Source organism: Eulemur rufifrons, chromosome 9, assembly GCF_041146395.1.
Source record: "Eulemur rufifrons isolate Redbay chromosome 9, OSU_ERuf_1, whole genome shotgun sequence".
In the NCBI taxonomy this organism is placed as follows: domain Eukaryota; kingdom Metazoa; phylum Chordata; class Mammalia; order Primates; family Lemuridae; genus Eulemur; species Eulemur rufifrons.
The window spans coordinates 51634714-51656170 of NC_090991.1; the positions used below are offsets into that span (position 1 = coordinate 51634714).

General features: G+C 55.8%; 2 protein-coding genes across 3 annotated transcripts in view; both read right to left on the reverse strand.

The window, feature by feature from the left end:
• Nucleotides 1-325: 325 nt before the first annotated feature.
• Nucleotides 326-5158, reverse strand: FOXJ1 (forkhead box J1). The gene is made up of 3 exons (XM_069481728.1): nt 5026-5158; nt 3799-4465; nt 326-2064 (listed from the first exon to the last, which is right to left on the reverse strand). The coding sequence occupies exons 2-3, from the start codon at nt 4294-4296 to the stop codon at nt 1297-1299; spliced, it is 1266 nt and encodes a 421-aa protein (XP_069337829.1). The 5' UTR covers nt 4297-4465; nt 5026-5158; the 3' UTR covers nt 326-1296.
• Nucleotides 5159-8960: 3802 nt separating this feature from the next.
• Nucleotides 8961-21457, reverse strand: part of RNF157 (ring finger protein 157) — a 77802-nt gene continuing 65305 nt past the window's right edge. The window contains exons 13-19 of one of the 2 annotated variants that reach the window (XM_069481729.1): nt 21341-21449; nt 19520-19631; nt 18871-19043; nt 18543-18608; nt 17600-17648; nt 15718-15828; nt 8961-9337 (exon numbers count right to left, since the gene is read on the reverse strand). In XM_069481729.1, the coding sequence (XP_069337830.1) occupies nt 9216-9337; nt 15718-15828; nt 17600-17648; nt 18543-18608; nt 18871-19043; nt 19520-19631; nt 21341-21449 (742 nt within the window). In that variant the 3' untranslated portion in view covers nt 8961-9215. The remainder of the gene's footprint in view (nt 9338-15717; nt 15829-17599; nt 17649-18542; nt 18609-18870; nt 19044-19519; nt 19632-21340; nt 21450-21457) is intronic. The other variant, XM_069481730.1, reaches the window with a different exon arrangement.

Genomic DNA, 21457 nt, shown 5'->3' on the forward strand with positions numbered 1-21457 from the left:
GGGCAGGCGAGCCTGGGCAGGTCCTCGTGGTGGGGGAGGGCATGAGCCTTTGTGAGTCCCTGCTCTGGAGCAGGGGCCAGGGGCCCACCCTTCCCTTTGGCTCCTGCTCCCTGGGGCTATGGGCGCAGGTCTCCCCATTGGGCAGATGGGGGCGCTGGGGCCCAGGCTGCCGCAGTCTTCCGAGGGCTGCTGAGGGCATGGGGAGTTCATCAGGATCTCTCTGCCATCCCCCAGTGTCCCCATTGTCTTCTCAGCCATTCCCCAGCCCTCCCAACAGTGGCTGGGCCCTCACCTGTTCCCAAAGAAAGTTTTGAGCAGGTCCATTTTGAGATTTTTAAAAATTTTATTTTTAAAAATTTTTTATTGTAAATAACTTTCCATGAAAAAGGTTAAATTGCCCCGAGGGGCAGGAGGGTGGATGTGGGACGCAGCCCAGGAGGTCAGGGTGGAGCAAGGCACGCCCCCCACAAGAGCAGGCAGGAATGCGGGGGTCCCCCCTTCCTGGCCCCAGTGGTTCCAGCAAGCTCGGCGCCCCTCCCAGTTAAGCCTTAGCTACAGCTACTCTCACTACATTAGTCTGTCTGTTCCCTGCCTCCCCACAGCTCCGCTGCCCCCAGCGCCCCCAGAACCCCAACTTCCTGCTGCTCTCAGTCTCAAGTTGGGCTCAAAGATTAGGGATTTACATCTGCCCTAGGGATGGGGCCAGGCCAAGACCCCAGAGGCCTTGGGGAAGATTTCCATGCCCCACCCTGCACCCCCCTCATTTCTGTCTCCTTGCTCTGCGCCCCCTCTCCCAGGCCAGCCTCTGCCCGCCAGGCCCCAGGGAGGCTCTGCCAGGAGAGGCCTCCAGGGGTTAATTTGCTGTCGCCTAATTAGCATTTGTTGTACTTTCTCTGGATGGAGACCTGGGGAAGCAGGAGGGAAGCTGGGGTGCTCTGGGGAGGGCCCTCTCTGTTCCTCCCCAGCCTGGCCAGGGCCCCTCCAGGCCTCAGCTCTCATGGTGCAGGGCCCTTTCTCGGGTTCCTGGGGCAGCGGAGACAGGGATCAATGAAACACTGTGTGTACAGGGGGCTGGGAGGGGAGGCAGCAATTCTGGTCCTGGGCCCCCAGTTCTCAGCCTCCTGGGCTTGAATCTGAGGGCAGCCGGGGCTGGTGGCGGTGTAGCCTCATGGGGCCAGCCTTGGGAGACCTGGCCCAGCCCCTGTCTGGGTGCTGGGGTGTCCGTGGCCTGTGCTGGGGGGGCAGTTTTGGGCCCTGACTTGGGCACTGTCCGGAGGTGGGGTGGGGCCGGGCCTCTTACAAGAAGGCACCCACACTAGCCCAGTCATGCAGGTCAGCGGCCAGAGTGGCGTCCCCAGCCTCAAAGAGGGGCTCCGGGGGCAGGCAGCCACTGCCACTCTCGTCCCAGGGGTGCTGCAGGAAGGAGGTGGCCAGGAAGGTCTCGTCAAAGTCCAGGCTGTCAGCAGCCTGCTCCACTGGAGGCCCCCAAGTTGCGGGGCAGTCGATGTGGCGGCCGTGGACAGTGAGGTCCACGTCCCCATGCGAGGCGGGGCTCAGCGGTGGGCTCAGCTCCAGGCCCTCCAGGGCACCCAGCTCCCCGCCCAGCGAGCCGGCGTCGAAGATGGCCTCCCAGTCAAAGTTGCCTTTGAGGGGTTCCAGCTCGCCCTGCTCCTCCTGGGTCAGCAGCAGGGTGCTGGGGGGCCGAGGGACCTTGGCCACCCGCTTGGGCAGCGGCTGTTTGCGCTTATGCCCCAGCCTGCCCTCGCCTGCGCCCCAGCCCGCCTCCCCAGTGGCCTCCTCGAACTCCCGCAGCAGCTGCTGGGCCTCGGTGTTCACCGTCAGCGGCCGGGCCCAAGGGGCGGCGCTGGGCTCCTGCGCGGCCTGGCGGGCGAAGGCCGGGTGGATATGGACCGGGGGCAGCCCCCGCTTCTTGAAGGCCCCACTCAGCAGCCGCTCAGCGTACTGGGGGTCAATGCGCCAGAAGCCCCCCTTGCCCGGCTCGTCCTTCTCCCGAGGCACTTTGATGAAGCACTTGTTCAGGGACAGGTTGTGGCGGATGGAATTCTGGCACAGGGAGAGAGAACAAGAGAGAAAGGAACCTATAGGTCAGTGCGGACCCTGGTGATGAAGTGGCACCCAGCCTCCTGCAGGCCCCCCACCGTCTTTCCGGGATGAGGGAGGGGAGGGGAGGACAGACGTGCTGCTCTGACCAGGCGCTGCTGTGGCTCTGGGACACCAGCCACAGGGCACCAGGAGCCTGGAGTGCTGTCGAGGGCTTTTGTTCCCTGTTGCCCGGATATCTGCCTGCTCAGTCATCCGAGCTCTGAGCCGCAGGGTGGCTCTCAATGCCACCCCATCGCCTGCCCTCCCTCCCTTACCCTGCCACTTGCGGCCTCTGGCCAAAGCCCTGGGCTCCCCCAGGGCCTGGACCGCCATCTCCCTGGCCTGGGCTGGCTGGCCCTCTCTGTTTGTGGAATGAGTGTGTCGAGGGAGGGGGCTGGGCAGCTGAGGATGGGGTGAGTGTGTGTGTGAGAGTATGTGTGTCTGTGTGTGTGCATATGGTGTCTTTCCTTGTTTGTTGAGCCGGCTGCTGGCCTGGGCCTTCACCCCCCAGGGCCCCCTCCTCTCACCCAGGCTCAGTTGATTATTACCCAGCCAGGAGCATAGCGCTCATTCCTGGGGCCATTTCCAGAAGCCCAAGCTGCACAGGCTTCGGGTAGGGTGGGGGTGGGGGTCTCTGCTTTCTCACGGAGGCTACAAATGGCACTGTCCCAGGGTCAGGGCCATTTGGAATGGCTTGGCACTGTGATCCTGTGGCCTGCCCCCTCTGGGTGCCCCAGAGAAGAGTCTGGGCATCGCAGGGGTTTCTGTCTCCAACTGTCCTGGTCTTGATGGTTGAAGACTCTCAGGGCAATATCTACCCAGTCTCAAACCCATCATCATTGTCCATTCTTAGGTGCTTAATCTTGTCCAAACCCTGCTGGGGGATAGGGTTCTGGGCTGGGACAGCAGGGTAGGTGCAGGGCTGTGACAGTGCCCACCCCCCTCAGCAAGCTGGATGTTTACATGGTGGCCTGGGCCCCTGGCTGCTCTGCACCGGGTTCCTGTGACTTGGAACACAAAGCCAGTGCAGTAGGCAGAGCCCCTGTGGAAAGTACCTGGCTCAGGTAATTGTCCCCCCAGGGAGGTTGGCTGAGAAGGGGGGAGTGGAGGCAGGAAACTGGGGAGGAGTTGCTGTTGGGGGCTGGAACAGCAGCTTTAGGAAGGCCCCATTGGCCCTCCACTGGGACACAGCTGGCTTCACACCCACAGCACCCCCCACACCCCTCCCCAAGCCAACTGGGAAAAGGTGGGATGTAGAGCCTGGCTCAGAGGCCACACTCCAGTGTCCGTTTCTGAGTCCGGCCCTGGCAAACTGTCTTTGGGCAGAGCAGTGTCTAGGAATTCTAGGACTTGGGTCAAGAATGTGCCCTCAGTCCACCAGCCTCCCCCAGGGGACTGTATCCACATATAGTCTAGCCCTGGCCTTTGGCTGGGCCTACTGGATGAATAGCAGGTTCCTTCCCCTTGAACCTCAGTCTGCACCCCTAATGCCCTCTGCCCCTGGACATTCTCCCTCCTCCCTCTCCGGAAGGCAAAAGAGAGGCAGTTCCAAGCACTGGACTCCTTTGGTCCTCCCCTCCAGCGCCCTGACTGCTGCACTGCGCCTACATGGCCTGCAGATGTCGGATGTGAATCCAGTGTGGCTGGGGAAGGGGGGAGTGGGGAGGGAGCAGCCACCGCCCGCACCTCCCCTACCTGCCAGGTGGGATCCGCATGGCGGAAGTAGCAGAAGTTGTCCGTGATCCACTTGTAGATGGCCGACAGGGTGATTTTGGTGGCCTTGCTGGCTTGCATGGCCATGCAGATGAGCGTGGCATACGAGTAGGGAGGCTTCACGTGCGGATTGGTGGCGTAGTCCACGTCGTCGGGGGGCGGGGCCCGCAGCCCCGGGGGCGCGCTCCGCGACGTGCACGACGACGTGGGCTTGCCTGGCGTGTGCGGCTGCCCCAGGCAGGCGGGGTCAGCCGCCAGGGGGGATCCGGGCGCCGCGGAGCCTGGCACCTGGTGGTAGCCGTGTGGGTCGGTGCCCCCCGGGGGCAGGGCAGGGGCCTTGGCGTTGAGAATGGAGAATTCCTGCAGCCACTGCAGGCTGGTCAGGCTGTCATCCAGGGCGTCCGGCTCCTCCAGGCCGCCCTCCGGCCCGGCCTCCTCCGCCGGCCCTGCTCCCGAGAGGCGCAGCCAGCTTTCCGCCATGTCTGCGGGGACTCTCCGAGGGGGCGGGCACCATCCACGGGCTGCGCCGGGGGTGGCCTGCCGTGCTCTCCGGGCCGCGGACTCCCGCAGCTCCAGTTACACAGCCTCCTGGACGTGCGTTTCCATCTCGCGACCCCGAGGTCGCCTCCTCCAAATACGTATGTGGTGCCTGCGGGGACCACAACGTGAGCTGAACACTCTTACCCCACCCCGAGGGGAGAGGGTGTGTGTAAGGCGGAACCTCCTCTAAAACCGTCCCCGCAGCTGGATTTTTTAGTGCCTGGGAAACAGAAGCAATGCCCTGGGGTACGACCCACCAGATCCGTCTCCCTCTTCCTTTCCTCTTCGAGGTTTTATTAGCCAAAGGAGGGAAGCGGGTAGGGGCATACGAGTCTATCCCTTTCTCTCGAAGAGTAGGAAATCAGGATCCCCTTCCTCCTCGAAACAAATGGAAATGGGGCGAGAAGTCCGGGAGGGCAGAACGACGGGACGGGGGCGGAGGATGTCGTCTGATTCTTGAAAAGGGATATTAGGATGGCGGCGGGGGGATGTCAAGGGAAAGGAAGGAAACGGAACAGAGAGTTATGGGGGGCAGGAAGCGAGTTTTCCTCAAACTCCTCAGATGTCGGTCCCTGGGCCCACCCCTTCGTCGGGGACGGATGGGAGAGCCGGCTGGTATCGACGCCCTCCCTTCCCGCGGCCTGTAGCCCGCCCCCGCCAGCCCCTTACCTGGCTCAGAGAGCAGCCCGGGCCCGAGGAAGGTTCTGGAAGAAGTACCTCCCACCCCCCCACAGCTCTCTGCCCCCAGCTCTAGGGCCCCGCCAGCGCCCCTCGTCGCCCCCCCGCCCGACGGCGCTTCTCTGAGCGCCCGCGGCCCCGGGACCGGCATTAAGTAGTCGCTCCAAAGGCTTCTCCTGCTGCCATGGCGACGCTCCGCCCCTATAAACAGCTTCCGCTGCTGCCATTGGCCAGTATGTCTCCAAGGCGACCGCGGGCACTTGCTACGCTCTCCGGCGGCAACTCTCTTCGAACTCCCTCCTTCTGCCGCCCTCTCCCGCGCCACCCAACCCCCTACCCGCCACCGCGTCCCGGCTCGGCGCATTCCCGCCCTAGGGCCCCGCGCTGGGGTCAGAGAAGCGCGCGGCTCGGCCCGAGGCCTCAGGAACCGCCATCGGTCCTTCACCTTGGGGAACCGCCACTCTCACCCCCCCACCCCCCCTCACCCCCGCTTCCAGTCCACGCTGCTCCGAGGCGCTCACCGCTCCTGGACGGAGCCAGGGCTTGGGGGCCAAGGCTGGAGTGAGCTCAGGCTCAGAAACTGTCCTTGAGGTTTTCTTTCTCCTGCGCTGCGAGTGGCACTTTCTCATGTTTCTGCGGCCTTTCCCTCTCTCTCGACCTTGAGTGTCGTCTCTGGTGCCCGCAGGCAGGTCTGACTCTCCGATGCCACCTGCCGCGCATGTCCACAGTAGCGGCCACACAGATCGCAGACACACCGCGGCTGGGAGGATAATCCAGGAGTTCGCGGTAAACAGCTCCCTCCCGACCCGTACCCTCAGCTGGGTTCCGTAAGCTGACTTTCCAGAGCTTTCTGTAGAAGTGCAGTCCCTCCTTTCCAGACAGCTGAGGAAGCAGAGCCCATGGGTAAAACTCATAGGTCATGGACTTGATAAAATTCCCCTAACGGGGTCATTTGCCCCGTTAATTTCACCAACGTCTTTAAGTGACAAGGACTAAGGGTAGAGGAGCACTGGGGACTGTGGCCCTCCCTCCCCGCTTCCCCTGGCCTCCCTTCTGTCACCAGCTTTCCTGCTCTTTAATTATTGAGGAGCTGCAGTGTTGGAAGTTCTCCGGTTTAAGGCGGCAGCAGAGGCCGAGGTGGGGGCTGGGCTGCCTGTTCAGCCTCTGCCCAGGAGCTGGAGCACGAGGCTGGGAAGCCTGGTGCCCGGAAGGCCTCACAGAAAGCCAGGCAATGGCATGTCAACTTCCAGCCAGGAGCACACTTTTTCCTACCCCTTGCCTCTCCCACTCCTCCAACTCTAGATCCTCTTGACTAAAAATATTAAAGAGTGCTGGAAAAAGTCGGACAGAAACTTTCACACATAAGCCCACTTTGCAGTTAATAGTTCTCCTTCCCTTGTAAACAGTTTTATTCATTTTTAAGAATCATGCAGCAATTCATAAATATTGCATCCTTGATGTCCCCACTGTAGTGTGCACATGAGTGTACTCCAGGGAGCCGAGGGGTACACAGATGGCATAAACACTATACACATGCACACACCAGGTGTGCAGACCCTAAAGCAAAGTAAGCAACCAGAGTGCCAACACCAGGTGGGCAGGATCCTAACTCCCCAGGTGAGAAGGCTTAAAGCATGTGGGGCTGTGCCCAGGGTATGCCCCATAAGGGGTATAAACTCTGGCGGGATGGAACTGAGTAGAAGGAAAAAAGACTGTGAGGAGGCCAGGATCACACCACCCGAATTGCAATTGCGGAATTGTGGAGCACAGACCTAGTGTGGCAGGAAGGAGCCCCAGGCCCTCACAGTTAGTCTGTGCCCTGTAGGAGTCAGGCCCCATCCCTTCTCTCTGGGTGAACTGCTGACAATGTGATGTCTCTAGACAGACTAGGGCAGAAGAGTTGGCAGCTGACCTGCCCTCATCAGGCTGACTGAGGACCAAACCCCTGGGATGGGATATTTCTGCTTGTCAAAGAGCTAAATCAGAACAAAAAGGACAGAGAGAGAAGAGGAGCGGGGAGAGAGAGAGAGGAAATAGGAAGCTAGGAACTGAGAGACCAGGAGCAAAGGGCATCTCTAACCTAGGTATGTCTTGGATATGGAACTGTGGCCTTGAGGAATCCTTCTGAGCCTTTTCCTAGGAGAGGCCTGAGCACTTACTGGGAGGGAGGACACATCCTCCAGAAAGGGGTGAAGATAACAGCTTCCCCTTAGGGGTCCTGGCCACTGTGGCTACTGTTTACCTGAATTTCCTTCATCTCAGCTCCTTCCCCCATCCTCCCAGGTAACACCACACTGGGAATACTACCTGCTGGGGACAGGAGGTGGCTGTGTGTGCTACCACCCCAGAGCAAGGGAAGTTCCCTGTTGCCTTGTGCTTCTGGGGCTCATACTCTAAGGAAATCAGGAAGTGGGGTTATTGCTCAACTTATACTGGCTTAAATCTTAACTATGAAAGGGGCTGTAAGAATGTTGGGGGAAGGAAAGGACATTAGGTGAGGCCTGAACCTGCAGAGTCCACTGCGGTATTTCAGACAGGGTGGATGACAGGCTCCCCTCCACCAGGGCAGGACGTGAGCCACAACAGCTAGGCAGCAACAGCCATCAGTCCTCACACTCCTGGCCTCTGCTGCTACACAGAAGGTGCAAACGACCCTCTGGGCTCTGGGCTCTTTTTGAGGCTATTTGCCTTGGAAATGGTTCCAAATCCTAAAACAGCCTACCACAATGGGCATAGCCTGTAAGGCTCTCCTACATCTCAACCTTACAAATCATTGTTGTTTCTAACTTTGCTTCCAGAATAATCTCACATCTCACTAAACAGCCACCTTTTCCAACAGCCAGTAGACAGCACATCCATCCAAGGGCCATGTGGAATCCATTGATAACACCAATGTTGAGAAAGGAGTTTAACAGCCCCCAATTTAGAGTCTAGCTATGCTGTTTCAGGGTTCTGTTTATGTGCCTTACACGGGGGTGGGGGGTGGGACATGAGTGGAACAGTATCTCTCGATTGCTAATGAGCATGTGGAAGGCTCTACCTCCCCTTCACCAGTTGGGCTCAGCAGATCTGGAAGGCAGGAGAGTAACACATGAAGGGCGGGGAGGGTCCTGGTGGCGAAGGCCCAGGCTCCAGCCTCCAGACCACGGCTGCCGGCCCCAGGCTGCAGCCTGGACTGAGTCCAGTGCCCTCCACCACTGCCTTTGGGGTCCCGGGCACCAACTTGAGAATCACTGGTCCATACCTCTCTTAGTATATTTCTTCGACCATTAAAAAAGGGGCAGAGTTGGGGGCAATAGGAGTAAGAATCCCACCTCCTAGGGCTAGGTGAGGATGAAATACAGCAACATACAACAGCTCCTCGCACAGTGCCTGGCACATGGAGGTGGTCAACAAATGTGTTTCTCGAGGTGTCACCTTAGGATGGCGTTCCAGGCCTTCCTGAACGTACCTGACCAGGAGAAATTCTCCTTAAGAGTAATCATCTTAACAGGATTCTCAGATTCAAGGGCTCTTCCCCAAGCAGACAGGCATCTGAGGCACAGGAGACTAGCTCTGCTACTAGAAGGAAGAATTTTTTTTTTTAACCAACTTTTGGTTGCCACCATTTCTCTTTTCCTTGAGAAAGGAGCTCCTAATGCTTTTGGAGGGAAACCCCATGTATGGTGCAATATGGTTCTCCCTTTTCACAGGAGCCACCCCCCAACCCCACCCCAGACTGGGGGTTCAAGTTGGTTATGATGTGCCAGAGATCAGAAAATTCCAGATGGATGTTTGTAAGACAGCTGCCAAAACTCCATGTCTTCTTGGTTTACCCCTTAAGGAGAAAAAAGATGCGTAAGAAACAACTAGCCTGTGGACCTCAGCTCCACCCGAATGTTAACATACAGTGGGAACATTCCAGAGAGTCTCTGCAAAGGGTCTCATGAGCTGCAGTTCATTGAGTGGCTTCAGCCCACAAGGAGAAAGGAAAGGAGGGCTTCCAGTCCCTTTTGAGAGGGGAAGGACCACGGTTACAGGAGGCGAGGTTGGGAGGAGCAGGCTGAACTCAACGTCCAGCTTTCGCATGAGTATAAAAAGTCTACACGTGTCTTGGTGAGGATGCCCAGGAGGCCTGCAGCCCGGTGAGGACGGAGGGAACGTGAGGACAGGATGGGAGCCCGGTACAGCGGCTGGGGCTCTCACACAGCCATAGGACCCCACACACAGGGCCTATTCTCGGGGTCCTCCAGGCTGCTGGATGACAGGCGCCGGTGCTGGGTGTTCCGACGACTGACAATGTTGTCATCAGCCTGCCAGGTACCTGGGGAAGAGAAAGCGAAGGTTACAGGAGCTGGACCTTTGGCCAGGTCTAGACGGTGTCTCCAGCAGGGTGGCCCAGGAAGCTAGCAGGATGCATGGGCCTGAAACTCCTAGAAGGGCATAAGCCACCACACACGAGAAAGAATGGAGAGAAGCGGGCACGATGCTGCAGGGGCTGCGTACTGTGACTGCCGGATAGAGGACACAAAAGCTGTTCCCTGTTTTGTGAACTTGCCCTAGACTCCACTTTTGCACCTTAATTACTGGGTTTTGAAGTGTGCCTGTATGCAATGATGGACACGGACAAGGACATGGAGACAGGGCCTGGCTGAGCTGTTTTCGTCAGGGCAGGACGAAGGGCAGGGGAGAGGAGAGTAGGTTTGTTCAGGCCCAAAGTGTTAGTGTTTTCTGTGGAAGCCAAGGTGGGGCAGGAAGGGGCTGGCCACACGGCAGGTGTCTGGGACAGAGTGGCATCCTGTGGGGACAGCATGAGGCTCTAGCACCCCTCCCCCACACCTGCTGCTCTTCATCTCCCCCTGCACCTGAGCAGCACGCAGAGGTTTGCTATCAGCTGGTGCCATCAGCCCAGGTGACACTAGCCCGAGAGCCTTGGAGTCCCACAGGTACCACCACTAAACTCATCCTCCTGCCACAAATCTGCTGCCACCCCTGTGCGAGCAGCAGCTGCCTGTCTAGAAACCCATTCTTGGTGCCTCTCCCTCCTTTGTGCTCTGTAACCAACCCACCACCGCCTCCTGCTTGCACCCTGCCTCGTCATGGGACTAAATCTGTAGTCGCACCCACCTGGGCTTCACTCCCAGTTTACGCTGAACTGTGACATTGGGCACATCGCTTTACTTCGAGCCTTGGTTTTCTCATCCACTGAATGGGAAAGAAGTACTTGGCCCACAGGCTGGCTGTGAGGACCAAAGGAGGTCACAGGAGAGCGCAGCAGAGCACTGGCTCCCCGACGGACTGTGCGCAGTAAGCACCCGTGCTCCTTCGGGCACCCTCGTCTCTTGCCCCCACCCGCTCCTGCTCTCCAGCGCTCAGCTCTCCCTCCTGAGGGAAGGCAGGGCCTCAGCCACCTCTGTCCTGGGGATGAAGCCCTGGCTCCCTGGAGCGAGGGAAGGCATTTCCTCCTCTGGTCCTCCTGGGCCTCGGGAACCTTGTCTCCCAGTGCCCTGCCCCCAAGGCACCTGGGGCCGGAGGAGGCCCTGCGTGCTCCCCGCAGCCTGAACTGCCACTCCACTGCCCACACTGCGGAAACTGCTGAACCCTTGAATCCTCCCTTAGACTGTGAGCTCCTCCTGGGCAGAGGCGGTGACTTCTTCACTGTGGCACACCAGAGCCTGGCACAGAGCCGGACCCATCAGAGGACTCGTTCAGTGGACAGGGCCGACCAGCTGTAGCGTGTAGTCCTGAGGTTGACGGAGGCCACTCGCAGGTGTCCAGGGTCTACCTCAGGCCAGTCCAGGACACGAAACCCTTCACGGCACCAGAGTAGTAAGCAGGTCTAAACTGCTCATTTCCAAATGTGGTGTGAAAAGCCATCCCGACGGTCTCATAGTAGTCTATGGGGTGGACCCCACGGGGAGAGAAGTGAGTAGAACAGGAGCGTCTGAGGTACCTCTCTCTCATGCCCCAACTGGATTTGGGATCTTTACTCCCTGGGGGCACTGGAACCTGGGACATGAGTCAAAGGTGCTTCTTCCCCTCTAAATGTGGCAAGACAAATGTAAGGCAATATTGCCTTTTAAATTAGGAACCCCTAATAAAATGAGCTGCTCGTTCATTTATATAATTTGGTAGATCTCATACCTATTCCTCAATGTTTATGGGGCAGGACTCCGGAACTGCGGCTGTTCAGTAGGAAAGACCAAAAGCAAATGGTAAACAAGAGAGAAGACACACACACATCCACACACCCACACCCACACCCATGCACACATACTCTAAAAACAGCCGCAGCAACATCACCACCACCACCACCACCACCACCGCTACCGCCACCGCCACCGCCAGCACACCATGAAATGCTGCGACCACGAGGCTGCCCAGAGAGCCGTCCTGACTCTGAATTCACAGGGGTCTTTGCTACGAACTCCACCATTCCAGAAGCCTTAGCCAGGGCTGAAAATCGGTTCCTTGTGAAAGAGACTCAACCCTCAAATCTCTGTTCTCTCTGGCTTCTTCCTTTTTTTTTTTTAAGCAGGAGGTAGTGAGGACAGGGTTAAATTTCCTCTTTTTTGGGGGGGGGGGCAGAGTCTCACTTTGTTGCCCTGGGTAGGGTGCAATGGCTTTGTCATAGCTCACTGCAACCTCCAACTCCCGGGCTCAAGCGATCCTCCTGCTTCAGCCTCCCGAGTAGCTGGGACTACAGGTGTGCGCCATGATGCCCAGCTAATTTTTCCATTTTTTTGCAGAGACAGGGTGTCAGGCTGGTCTCAAACTCCTGAGCTCAAATGATCCTCCCACCTCGGCCTCCCAGAGTGCTAGGATTACAGGCGTGAGCCACTGCGCCCGGCCTGCCCTGGCTTCTTGGTACATTCTGTGTGGGGAGATTTGCAGCAAGAATGAAGCACCCTTTCCCCTGGAAAGGACTCTAAAGGGCCCACAGCAAAGCCCTGCGGCTGCTTTCCCTTCAGCCTCATTCAGACGGCGGCCCGACTGCAGGCAGTGGGTCTGCGATGCAGAGGAAGCTTCTGCAGCGAGTGCCACCATTTTGTCTGGCTGCATCCAGGACCCTCGGCCAGAAAATGGAGCTCAGAGATTTAAAATCCTTGGAGGCAGATGGATAAAGGTGCTTTCCATTTAATTCCTGTTTTGAGGACTTAGAAATGGGAGAGCAAAGTGACCTCTAGAGGTAGATTTTGGGAGCACATTTAGGGAAATTTTGCCTCTTTCCTGCCTGTACTAAGCCAATTAATTAAATTTAAGGACTCCAGTAATTCAATTGTCTTTGTAGAGTTTCTCTCCAGAGGAAAGAAAAACTTCATTCTAATTTTTCCTTAGTGTCCACGAAGTGTAAGCTTTTCTAGCAGCATCTTGGTCTTGGGTTACGAGGCTCAAAGAGAGGTGGGAACTGAATTTCAGGCCTCCGTAAGTATTTTTAGATTTAATTGAATATGCCCACTGCTGTGCAATAATACAGTCATTTGAAAATTGTATTTGTATTTCCACTAAAAACACCCAAATTATTTGCCTTTTTCCATCACATACACTACTCAGAGCCTCTCACAGAACCATCACTCACCGAGATCACCATCCTGCCACTTGTGTAATTATCCACTGAATTCCTTGGTGTCACCTCTACTTAGTGTGGTCTCGCCATTCTAATCTTACCGCTACCTGACACATCCATCCACTGAGCTCTCCTGCTTCCAGAACCTTTCAGAAGCAATCTCAGAACACACCTCCCCCCTGCAAGTAAAGAATCAGAAATCCCCCCTTGGTCTTGGGGCCCAGGAAGACCCAGAAGCTTCGTAGGGGCAGGGGGACTGGAAGAACACAGGCGCCGCTAAACCTCTCACAGGTGTGACTAGAGTGGTGAGGACGGGGACTGCCAGGGTTCTCAGTCCTCGCCACCAGCTTGGTCTCCTAGCAGAGCACATGGGAGTATCCTGCGCTCTCCCTGTGCTTGGCTCTGCTTCCCATCGGCCCTCCAAGAAGGGGGTGTCACCCACTTTGAGACAGAAATGACTCAAGCAGAGACCAGGTGCGTGAGCAGCTGTCCTGATGGAGACAGGAGTGGGGAGCCAAGCTAGCCTGTGGGCCTGTCCATCGCAGGGTGGAAATCTGAACGCAGATTTTGCCCAGTGAGCACATACGCTTTCCCCTCTCGGGTAAAGGGGGAACCAGAGGTCTTGTGACCTCTACTGAGGATATAATGGACACTTAAAGTGTTTATACCTGAGTCCCTCCCTGTCCCGACAGCTGTCACAGCATTTGATTGCATGTCTGGCCCAAACTGTGAACCCAGTATCATCTCAAAACAGCTGGCTCCAGAAATCACCATAATGAATGAACCCCAGGGCTGCTTTCTTCCAATTCCCACTCCCCTCCCACAATCCCCTAAGCGGAATAAATACCAACAAGAAGGCTGGCCAGAGGGAGTTAGGAAGAGGAGGAAGTAGAAGGAATAAGCTCAATTTCTACCAGCACTGTTGGCTAAAACAATTCGCAGCAGCTCCCTCTGCCAAAAAATAGGGGTGAGTTGGGGAGCCCCTTGAGGGAGGCAGGGATCTAGATTTCTCCCCTGGAGCCCAGGGAGAGGATAGCCAGTATAGAGCCGCCACAGACACAGGGCAGAGCTAGGGCAGAGATACCCTCTTTGCCCAACAATTGACCAAGGATGCCAGTTAAAGGCAAATCCTTCTCATCATCCTTGCCACAGAAACATCCCCATTTTTGTTGAACAGAAATTAATATAGTCTCACAAATATTATTCTTAGAAAATCTTTTTTTTTTTTTGAGACAGAGTCTCACTTTGTTGCCCGGGCTAGAGTGAGTGCCGTGGCGTCAGCCTAGCTCACAGCAACCTCAAAATCCTGGGCTCAAGCGATCCTCCTGCCTCAGCCTCCCGAGTAGCTGGGACTACAGGCATGCGCCACCATGCCCGGCTAATTTTTCTATATATATATTTTTAGTTGTCCATATAATTTTTTTCTATTTTTAGTAGAGACGGGGTCTTGCTCTTGCTCAGGCTGGTCTCGAACTCCTGACCTTGAGCGATCCACCCGCCTCGGCCTCCCAGAGTGCTAGGATTACAGGCGTGAGCCACCGTGCCCGGCCAGAAAATCTTAACATATTGAATACGGGCCCTTGCCCATGGGAGAGGAAAACCTTGCTTTTAGCCCTAAGCAAGAGCCTCCGAGGTGTGTGCACGCCCAGCAAGCGTGGCGTCGGGCTGAGCAGAGGCAGGGAGGACAGTGTTGGCACAGAGTGAACATGAACTTTCATACTAAGTCTAGATAACATAAATGAGTTTAAAAAATAAACAAATCAGACAGACAGATTTACATTTGACAAAATGACATGAAACACAAACGGACAGACAGAAGCAAGGTCAGCAGTGGGAGGGCAGGGAGTGATGTGGACCCTGGGCCCAGCAGCTCCAGTCCAGGCCTGAATGGCAGCAGGCTGGCCATGTGGTCAACGCTCCCCCCTCCCTGCTCAGGCAGGAATAGGGTCTTTCCTGGGCCTGCGCGGGAGAAGCAGGTGAACTGATACTGCCTCTTTCGGCCTCACTGAAGATTAAGAGACCTGGGCAGTATTTTCAGGACAAACTGAAGAGAAAATAACTTAAGAGCCCTTTGAAAGGCTGGAGAAAGTGTCTCCTGAGAACTCCAGCTTCCCCTGCCACAAGCTTGTGGGGCCAGAGCGTGCTGGGACCGTGTCTTGCACAGGCTGATGGAGAGTGGCAACCACCGCAGGTCATGTGGCTCCAACACCTCCAGCCACGTCGCCGAGCGAGTAAAGCACTGGACCCATGATGTGGCTGCTCTGAAGCTGACGTCAGTCTTCATTCAGGGAATGTTTAAGAGGATTACAGTCGGTACAGTGTGAAGGACAATCTCTGCAGTGAAACTAGGAGGGGACATTTGACTGAGTCCACTTGGGCAAGATTTGGCTTTTAGAAAAGTGGTTCTTGGAGCCCTTGAATGAGCACATGGAGTAGGAGGAGGTCAGTGCTCAAAATGGGATTAACATGGCTCCTTTATAAGGAATTATCCCAGATTCAGTTTAGTATTCTGAGAAGGAACACGAGGCACACTGACAACCTGATCAAATTTAAAGTTGGGGCTCCAGAGAGCACAGTCACCTCCGACCCCAGACCTCTCCTTTGGGACCCAAACCTAGCATGTACAATGCACATGGTAACCCAAAGCTCACTGGATCACAGACCATTTCCTCGCCTATAAAATGCTGGCTTTCACACTCCTCTCTGATCCTAACTGAAACATGTTTCGTCACTTTTAAAGGGCTCAGGCCATCTTTCCAAGACTTTCATATAGACGTGGTGTTTTTTCTACTCAACCTTCTTGTTGATGAAAACAAGACCAGGCACCTGATATGGTATCGGCAAGATTGTGACGGCAGGGATTCCAGATCAGGCCAAATCATAAGGAGAGGAAGTTTTGCTACTTTCTTGCTACCCTAATATTCTCACTCAGAGCAGGGGTTGCTCTCTGCAAAAAGCTCAAGGACTCTCCCAAGGCCTTCTCACTTCCTTTCAGCAACTGGTCTCCAGCACTCAGCACACCCCGGACCTTTGGGCAAGAACTGTAGGGCAGGAGATAGGTGTGTCGGGGTAAGAGCAGGGGTAAGAGCAGAGGGATTGTCTCCCACCAAGTTCATGTTCAGCAGACTGCCACTCACCGGGTAAGCAGACCTCAGAGCACAGCTTATTGTCCAGTGCTTTCACGCTTGCGATGTCAAAGTCATTGTTATTGTCACACTCCATACCTAGAAATGCGCATGTCCTTTGGCCTGTAACGGAGTTAATGCAGTTAGAGAGGGACTGGCTGTGTTTTTCTCGCTTTGCTGTCCTTAAAATAAAAGTCTTAAGGATGGAGACAAAAAAATCAAATCATATGTTAAAAAAAAAAAGACAATAATTAAGTGGGTAAAGAGTGGACAAAAAGGGAGTCAAATTGTGTGGGCATGTCTGTGTTCTCGAGCTCTCCTGTTCTGTTTCTCTAACTGGCACCTTTCCACCTGCTGTCCCCTAACAAGTCAGATCACCGAGGACGCTGCAGGACACAGGCTCCACTGAGGACACCGCAGAGAGCAGCGCCGGGCAGAGGCCAGGCTGGCGCAAGCTGGAGAAGGCCAGGGAGGAGTCACCCTGCTCATGCCTGTGTCTGCCTTGGGCGCGAGTTGGGTGTGTTTGGGACCACAAGTCTCTGCAAAGTACATAAAATAACAACTGAAGGTCTTCGGTTCCATAATTTTGCATATCAGTCAGAATAACCACACTCACAAAATTATGACTTGATTTCCTTTGAGACCCGAGTTGTTATTTTGGGTATGTTTCAAGTGACTGACCAGAAATCTACAGACATGTAAGAGGGGAAGGGAAAAGTTTTAGAAGTGACTTTTTCAAGTTCCCCTCTTTTTTTCTTGGTGAAAAGGAGAGAAGAAAACATAAATCTACCACGTGGGCTAGGGGATGGCAGGAGACACAATCTGGCCACACGGAACTTTTAGAAGCAAATTTTTTATGGGGGAAACAATCACAGAGGGTAACTCTGGAGTCTTGAGCACGGAAACCATTGGCCGAGTCTGTGAAGCTCCACCCTCCTGGGCTGGTGCGTGGGAGCTGAGGAGCCCACCCCTGGCGGCCACCCCTACTCAGGCTCCTTGGCCAGGCGGGAGCTGTCAAGCCCGCATGCACCTCCTGACCCGCCCCAAGCAATGGCCAGCGCTAAAGCAGAAGCAACTTGGATGACATCTGCTGGCACGTCTGCGTCCAGGCCGGGGCACACGTGTGCTCTGGAGGTGCCCCTGCGGGAGGCGCCTCAATGCAGCAGAGGGAAGAGTCAGGCGCCAGGAACACGTGGTGTTCCCTGCGCAGGGTGACTCTCCTGCCCCCTTCTTCCTCCTGCTTCCTTGCTCTGCAGACCACTCCTTCTCTCCTAGCCGGACTGGAAATAAAATTCTTCAGCTGAAGGTATAGCTGAGGCCTGAAGTGCGGTAAGGAAAACCATTGCATAGCCTACAAAAATACTGGCGTAAGCTGAGCTGCTGAAGAAACTTGGATCTAGCTCCTCGGCTGTGCCTGTGGGCTCCCGAGAGCCCTCTTTTACTGGAACGTTGACCAGTTTCCTCATCAGAGCAAAGCCTGACCAGCTGCCAAATGGTCCTTCCTCCCCAGGGAAGACACTGCCACTGCTGCTCAACATCTGAGCTGCTGCGGCAGCTCTGCGGGACTCGGGTGGGAGCCTGTGGCAGGGAGGCTGGCGATGGGACTGCCCGGAAGGCTTCAGACCCCACTCAAGGTAAACGCAGAGCTACATGTATCTCCTGCAGCACCCTAACCCTGATGTCCTTGGCTCTGAGTCCCAGAAACAGCTGGGAAGGTCACTGAGGTCATCAGTAGCCTGCTTGCTTTGCTATGCCATCAAGAAGACAACCTGTCCCCCAACAGCCACGCAACTGCGCAGTGCCACCAAGTCATACAGGCACCTCTTTCTCTACCTTTTAAAGAACACCCAGGAAAGAAACATAAAAAAAGGGAACAAAGGACCAGGCCTTTTACCATCTTCTTGTGTGGGCGATCCATCCTCTTCCTCCATAACATCATTTCCCTAGGACAGAAGGAAGGCCCCATGAATCTATCTGGCAGCAAAATGAGTAAATCGATCGGCTAAAACAGAACTAATCATCCTAATGGGATGGAACTCCAGGGCCTAGGTCAACAGTACACATTTCCCACCGTGTTTGACAGGCCCAGGAGGCAGAGCAGAGGCAGACCGGCCGTGAGGCACGAGGGCCTGCAGGGATGAAGTCTGAGCCACATGCCAATATACGGCCTGTCAGGAACACCCTTGTGAATAGCTTAGCTGATACGGTTTCCCTAAGGCCAAGATAAAAGTTATTAAGTGAAAAAGCAAATCTTGAGATCAAAAGACTTTCAGAAATCCCTTAGGGTCCCAAACTCTATCCAGATACTACTTCGAGAGCATCTGGTGCAAGGAAAGTTCTAGAGCCCTCACTGTGAGCTGGTGCTCCCGACACTCGATGTACACCGTAGTCAGGGCACTTCTCACATGAACCGCAGTCTGTCTGCCTGCTGGACGGGCTCCTGTTTGGGCACAGTGGGTGGGGTCAGGCAGAAACCTCGTACTCTGAGCTCTGTCTGGGCCCCAGTGCCAGCGAGCAGCTGGGACACAGTCCCCTTGTGTAAATACTCACTAGATGGATGAAGGACAGCACATTCTCAAGGTCCAGCGTCTGGCAGGAAAAGTTCCCCCCGGAACCCACTCCACACCCACCACACTGGAGCCCGTGCCCTGCTCACTGGGCGTCCACAGGCCAGAGTGCGGCTGCCCTTATCTCTGCCCACCGTCCACTTCTAGCTGATCCAGGCCCGCCACACAGGGAGGCTCCTTCAGCACGGCCTCCCGCCCTGTCCTCACTGGCATCCCCAGCCAAGGCCGGCGGGTGCTCTGGCTGAGGGAGGGCGCTGCTGTCAGGGTTACCTCTGCATCCTGCTCTCCGGCTGGGAGGCCAGCAAAGTTGCTATCTGGAGACTCTGCTGGCAGCCCCTGTAAAAGAGCAACAGAGTCCAAGGGCACAGTTATAACAGACTCTCCTATCAAGCTCTCAACGACAGCAAACCCAAACCCTTTAGTACAAAATTGGTGCCAAACAGAAGAGTAGATCTGAGGGACGACCTTGTTTTGCACAGCACTCCTTCCAGCACCTTGGGGGGCTACACAGCCCAGCCCGGCAGACCTTTGATGAGGCCACTTTGGACACACACACAAGGCACAGAGAAGCCAGGGCGGCCCCGTGCCCTTCCCTTACCTCTCCTTCTTCGGAGGGGGCCCTGCTGGCAGCCTGGGGGGAAGGGAGAGCCTCTCCCTCCTCTTCAGTGCCAGGGGCGATGTAGGAGCCGGACATGGAGGAGACGGTGTCAGTGCTGATCTGGGAGGACGCCATGGACATGACAGACTGGGCCAGACTGCTGCTGGCAGGGCCTTTGGAGACAGGGGGTGGAGGAAGGAGCCTGGAGGTCAGGCGGAGCTTCTGCACAGTTCCTGGGGAGCAGAGCTCTCGCCCTGCGCTCAGGCAGTGAGAAGTACATCTTGCCCTCCCCTAAAAAAGGTTTTAGGTTTAAGGTTTTCCAAGATTCTCCTCCTTTATATTTTGGAGCTCAGAACTCAACCTCAGGGACCAGGGATTTGCTTTCCCCTGTCATGATGTTAAAGGAAACCTCAGAATGGCAGGGCTGGGACTAAGAGAACTGGTTCTCCCCTAGCGACAGGCAAGCCCTGTCCCACCCTTCTGCTATTGTAGGAGAGCAAGGCCCTCCCCTCCCAGGCTGGGCCTATGTACTCATGCACCTCAGGTGCTAGCTTGCTGCTCCGAGGCCATTCCCAGAGGAAACGCCAGGACAGCTGTGGACGAGGTTAAGGGGAAAGGACAGGCAGCCGCTCCCTGCTCCCTCATGTACCTTCTGGGGAGGAGATTGTGGACGAGAGGGGCGTCCCCGTGCAAGACGACTGGTCAATAGCTCCCGATGACGACAAGGTGAAATTCTCACTTTCTGGAGTCACACCACATTCCTGGGGGCCGTGGGGGACGCAAGGGGACACGGGGTAAGCACAAGCCAACCGTGCTGGAGGACAGGGGTTAGGGCGGAGGGGTGGGTCAGGGTAGGGATGAGAGGAAAGGGGACACTGGGAGGGACTATGTGGAATGCAGAGGCTGCGGCTTCTCTTTTGTCCTCACTTCTCAGCCCAGGCCTGGAACGACCGTCTCCCAGGGGAGGCAGCGACTTCAGTCAGCACCTCCTGCCTGAGGCACAGCATCTGCCGGGGCTGTACAAAGACTGCAGCTCAGGTGACACAGGTCACCCAGCAGCTGTGACATGGGGACACCCCAGGTTTCCCCAGGATTATGATCAGCTTTCCTTCTGAGGGAAAAGAATACAAAACCAGCAGAGGCCTCACTGCCTGCGGGAACTCTCCACGTGGACGCCAAGTTGGTTCCAGCTCCACCATCTATTAATAAAACAAACTCTGCCTCGGCTCCTGCCTGCTGCTCCTCCCACGCCCCACCTCTGATCCCGACCCCACTGCCCGGGCCGCTGGGCACACAGCCTCACCCACCGGCAGATGCAAAGCCTGTATCTCCATAATCCTCCTCCCTCCAGGCGGCCTGCTTTTGGCTAGTTCCGGCATTCCCTCCTGCCTGGGCTACTGAAGCCGTTTGCTGGCTGGTCTGTCTCCTGTCTAGTCCGGGCCACAATGCTCTCAGGAGGCCTCGGGAAGCAGAGCCCTCACTGTATCCCCGGCCTGCTCCAAGCCCGACTTCCGGCCTGGCCTTTGGTGTACTGTCCCCTCCACCCGGATGTTTCTCTCACCTTTCTCTTTATGTCTAAAAAAATTCCAAGATTTTTCAGCTCAAATGCTACTCCTTATAACAGTTTTTCTGATAGCCTCCACTTACAATAATCCTGTCCATCTCTGCCACAGCACTTTATTGCTCTTGTTTTGGGCATACTTCTTTCTAGACTTAAAATTCATTCATTCATCCATTCAACAGATACTTACTGAGCAACAGCGACATGCCAGGCATGGTGTTGCTCTTCACGCACCTTTTCTGTCCCAGCTAGACCTGAGCTCCTAAGGGCAGGGACCACTTTATTAGCTTCCTATGGCCCGCTGTGCCTAGCTCCTGCCCTACAGAGAGTAGGTGAGTAATAAACCTCTGTTAAGTAAACTATGTGAGGGTAGAAAATTCCAGTCTCCTTCCACTCCACCACACTGGCCTCCCAGCACTTCCCCCAGGGCTTTCACTCGCTGTCCGCAGGCCCAGAGCCTCTCTGCTCATCCGTGTGTACAGCTCACCTCTTACCTCCCTCGGTCTCTGCTCCTGCACCAGTTTTTAAAAATGGCACCCCCACTTCTAGCCTCCATAGTCCCTTCCCCTATTCTGCTGCACGGCGCCATCCGACACACGTACATTTTTTTGCTCATTGTCTTTTGTGTCTACCCTCACCCCTATGGCAAGAATATAAGCTCCATGAGGGCAGGAAACTTTGTAGCTTCCTACTGCTACTATTCTCGGCATATGGGACAGTGCCTGGGAAATAATACAGGCTCCAAACAGTGTTGAACAAATGAATCTAAGGAAACCTGTGCTGCCACCTCAGAGGATGTGGCAAAGGTGTTTGATGAATGAATGGAAGCAGAGGGACCTGGAGAGCCATACAGGTAGGAGGACAGTCCCTGGAGTCCAACGCCCAGGCAAGGAGAGGAATGTAAATTACCTCTCCGAGATGCTGGGCTGACGGTCTCTGAGAAAGCTGTGTTTCTGACTCACTGCAGGAACGCTCGTCCTCCTCTTCATGTAATACGGAAGAATTTTGGGAAATGGATCTGTAAAA

What these genes read in the sequence shown, in the direction of transcription:
- FOXJ1 (XM_069481728.1), bottom strand. Translation starts at nt 4,296, where the DNA reads ATGGCGGAAAGCTGGCTGCGCCTCTCGGGAGCAGGGCCGGCGGAGGAG. An exon ending in ATGCGGATCCCACCTGGCAG is followed by an intron (nt 2,065 to 3,798) that starts GTAGGGGAGGTG and finishes TCCCTGTGCCAG; the next exon opens with AATTCCATCCGCCACAACCT.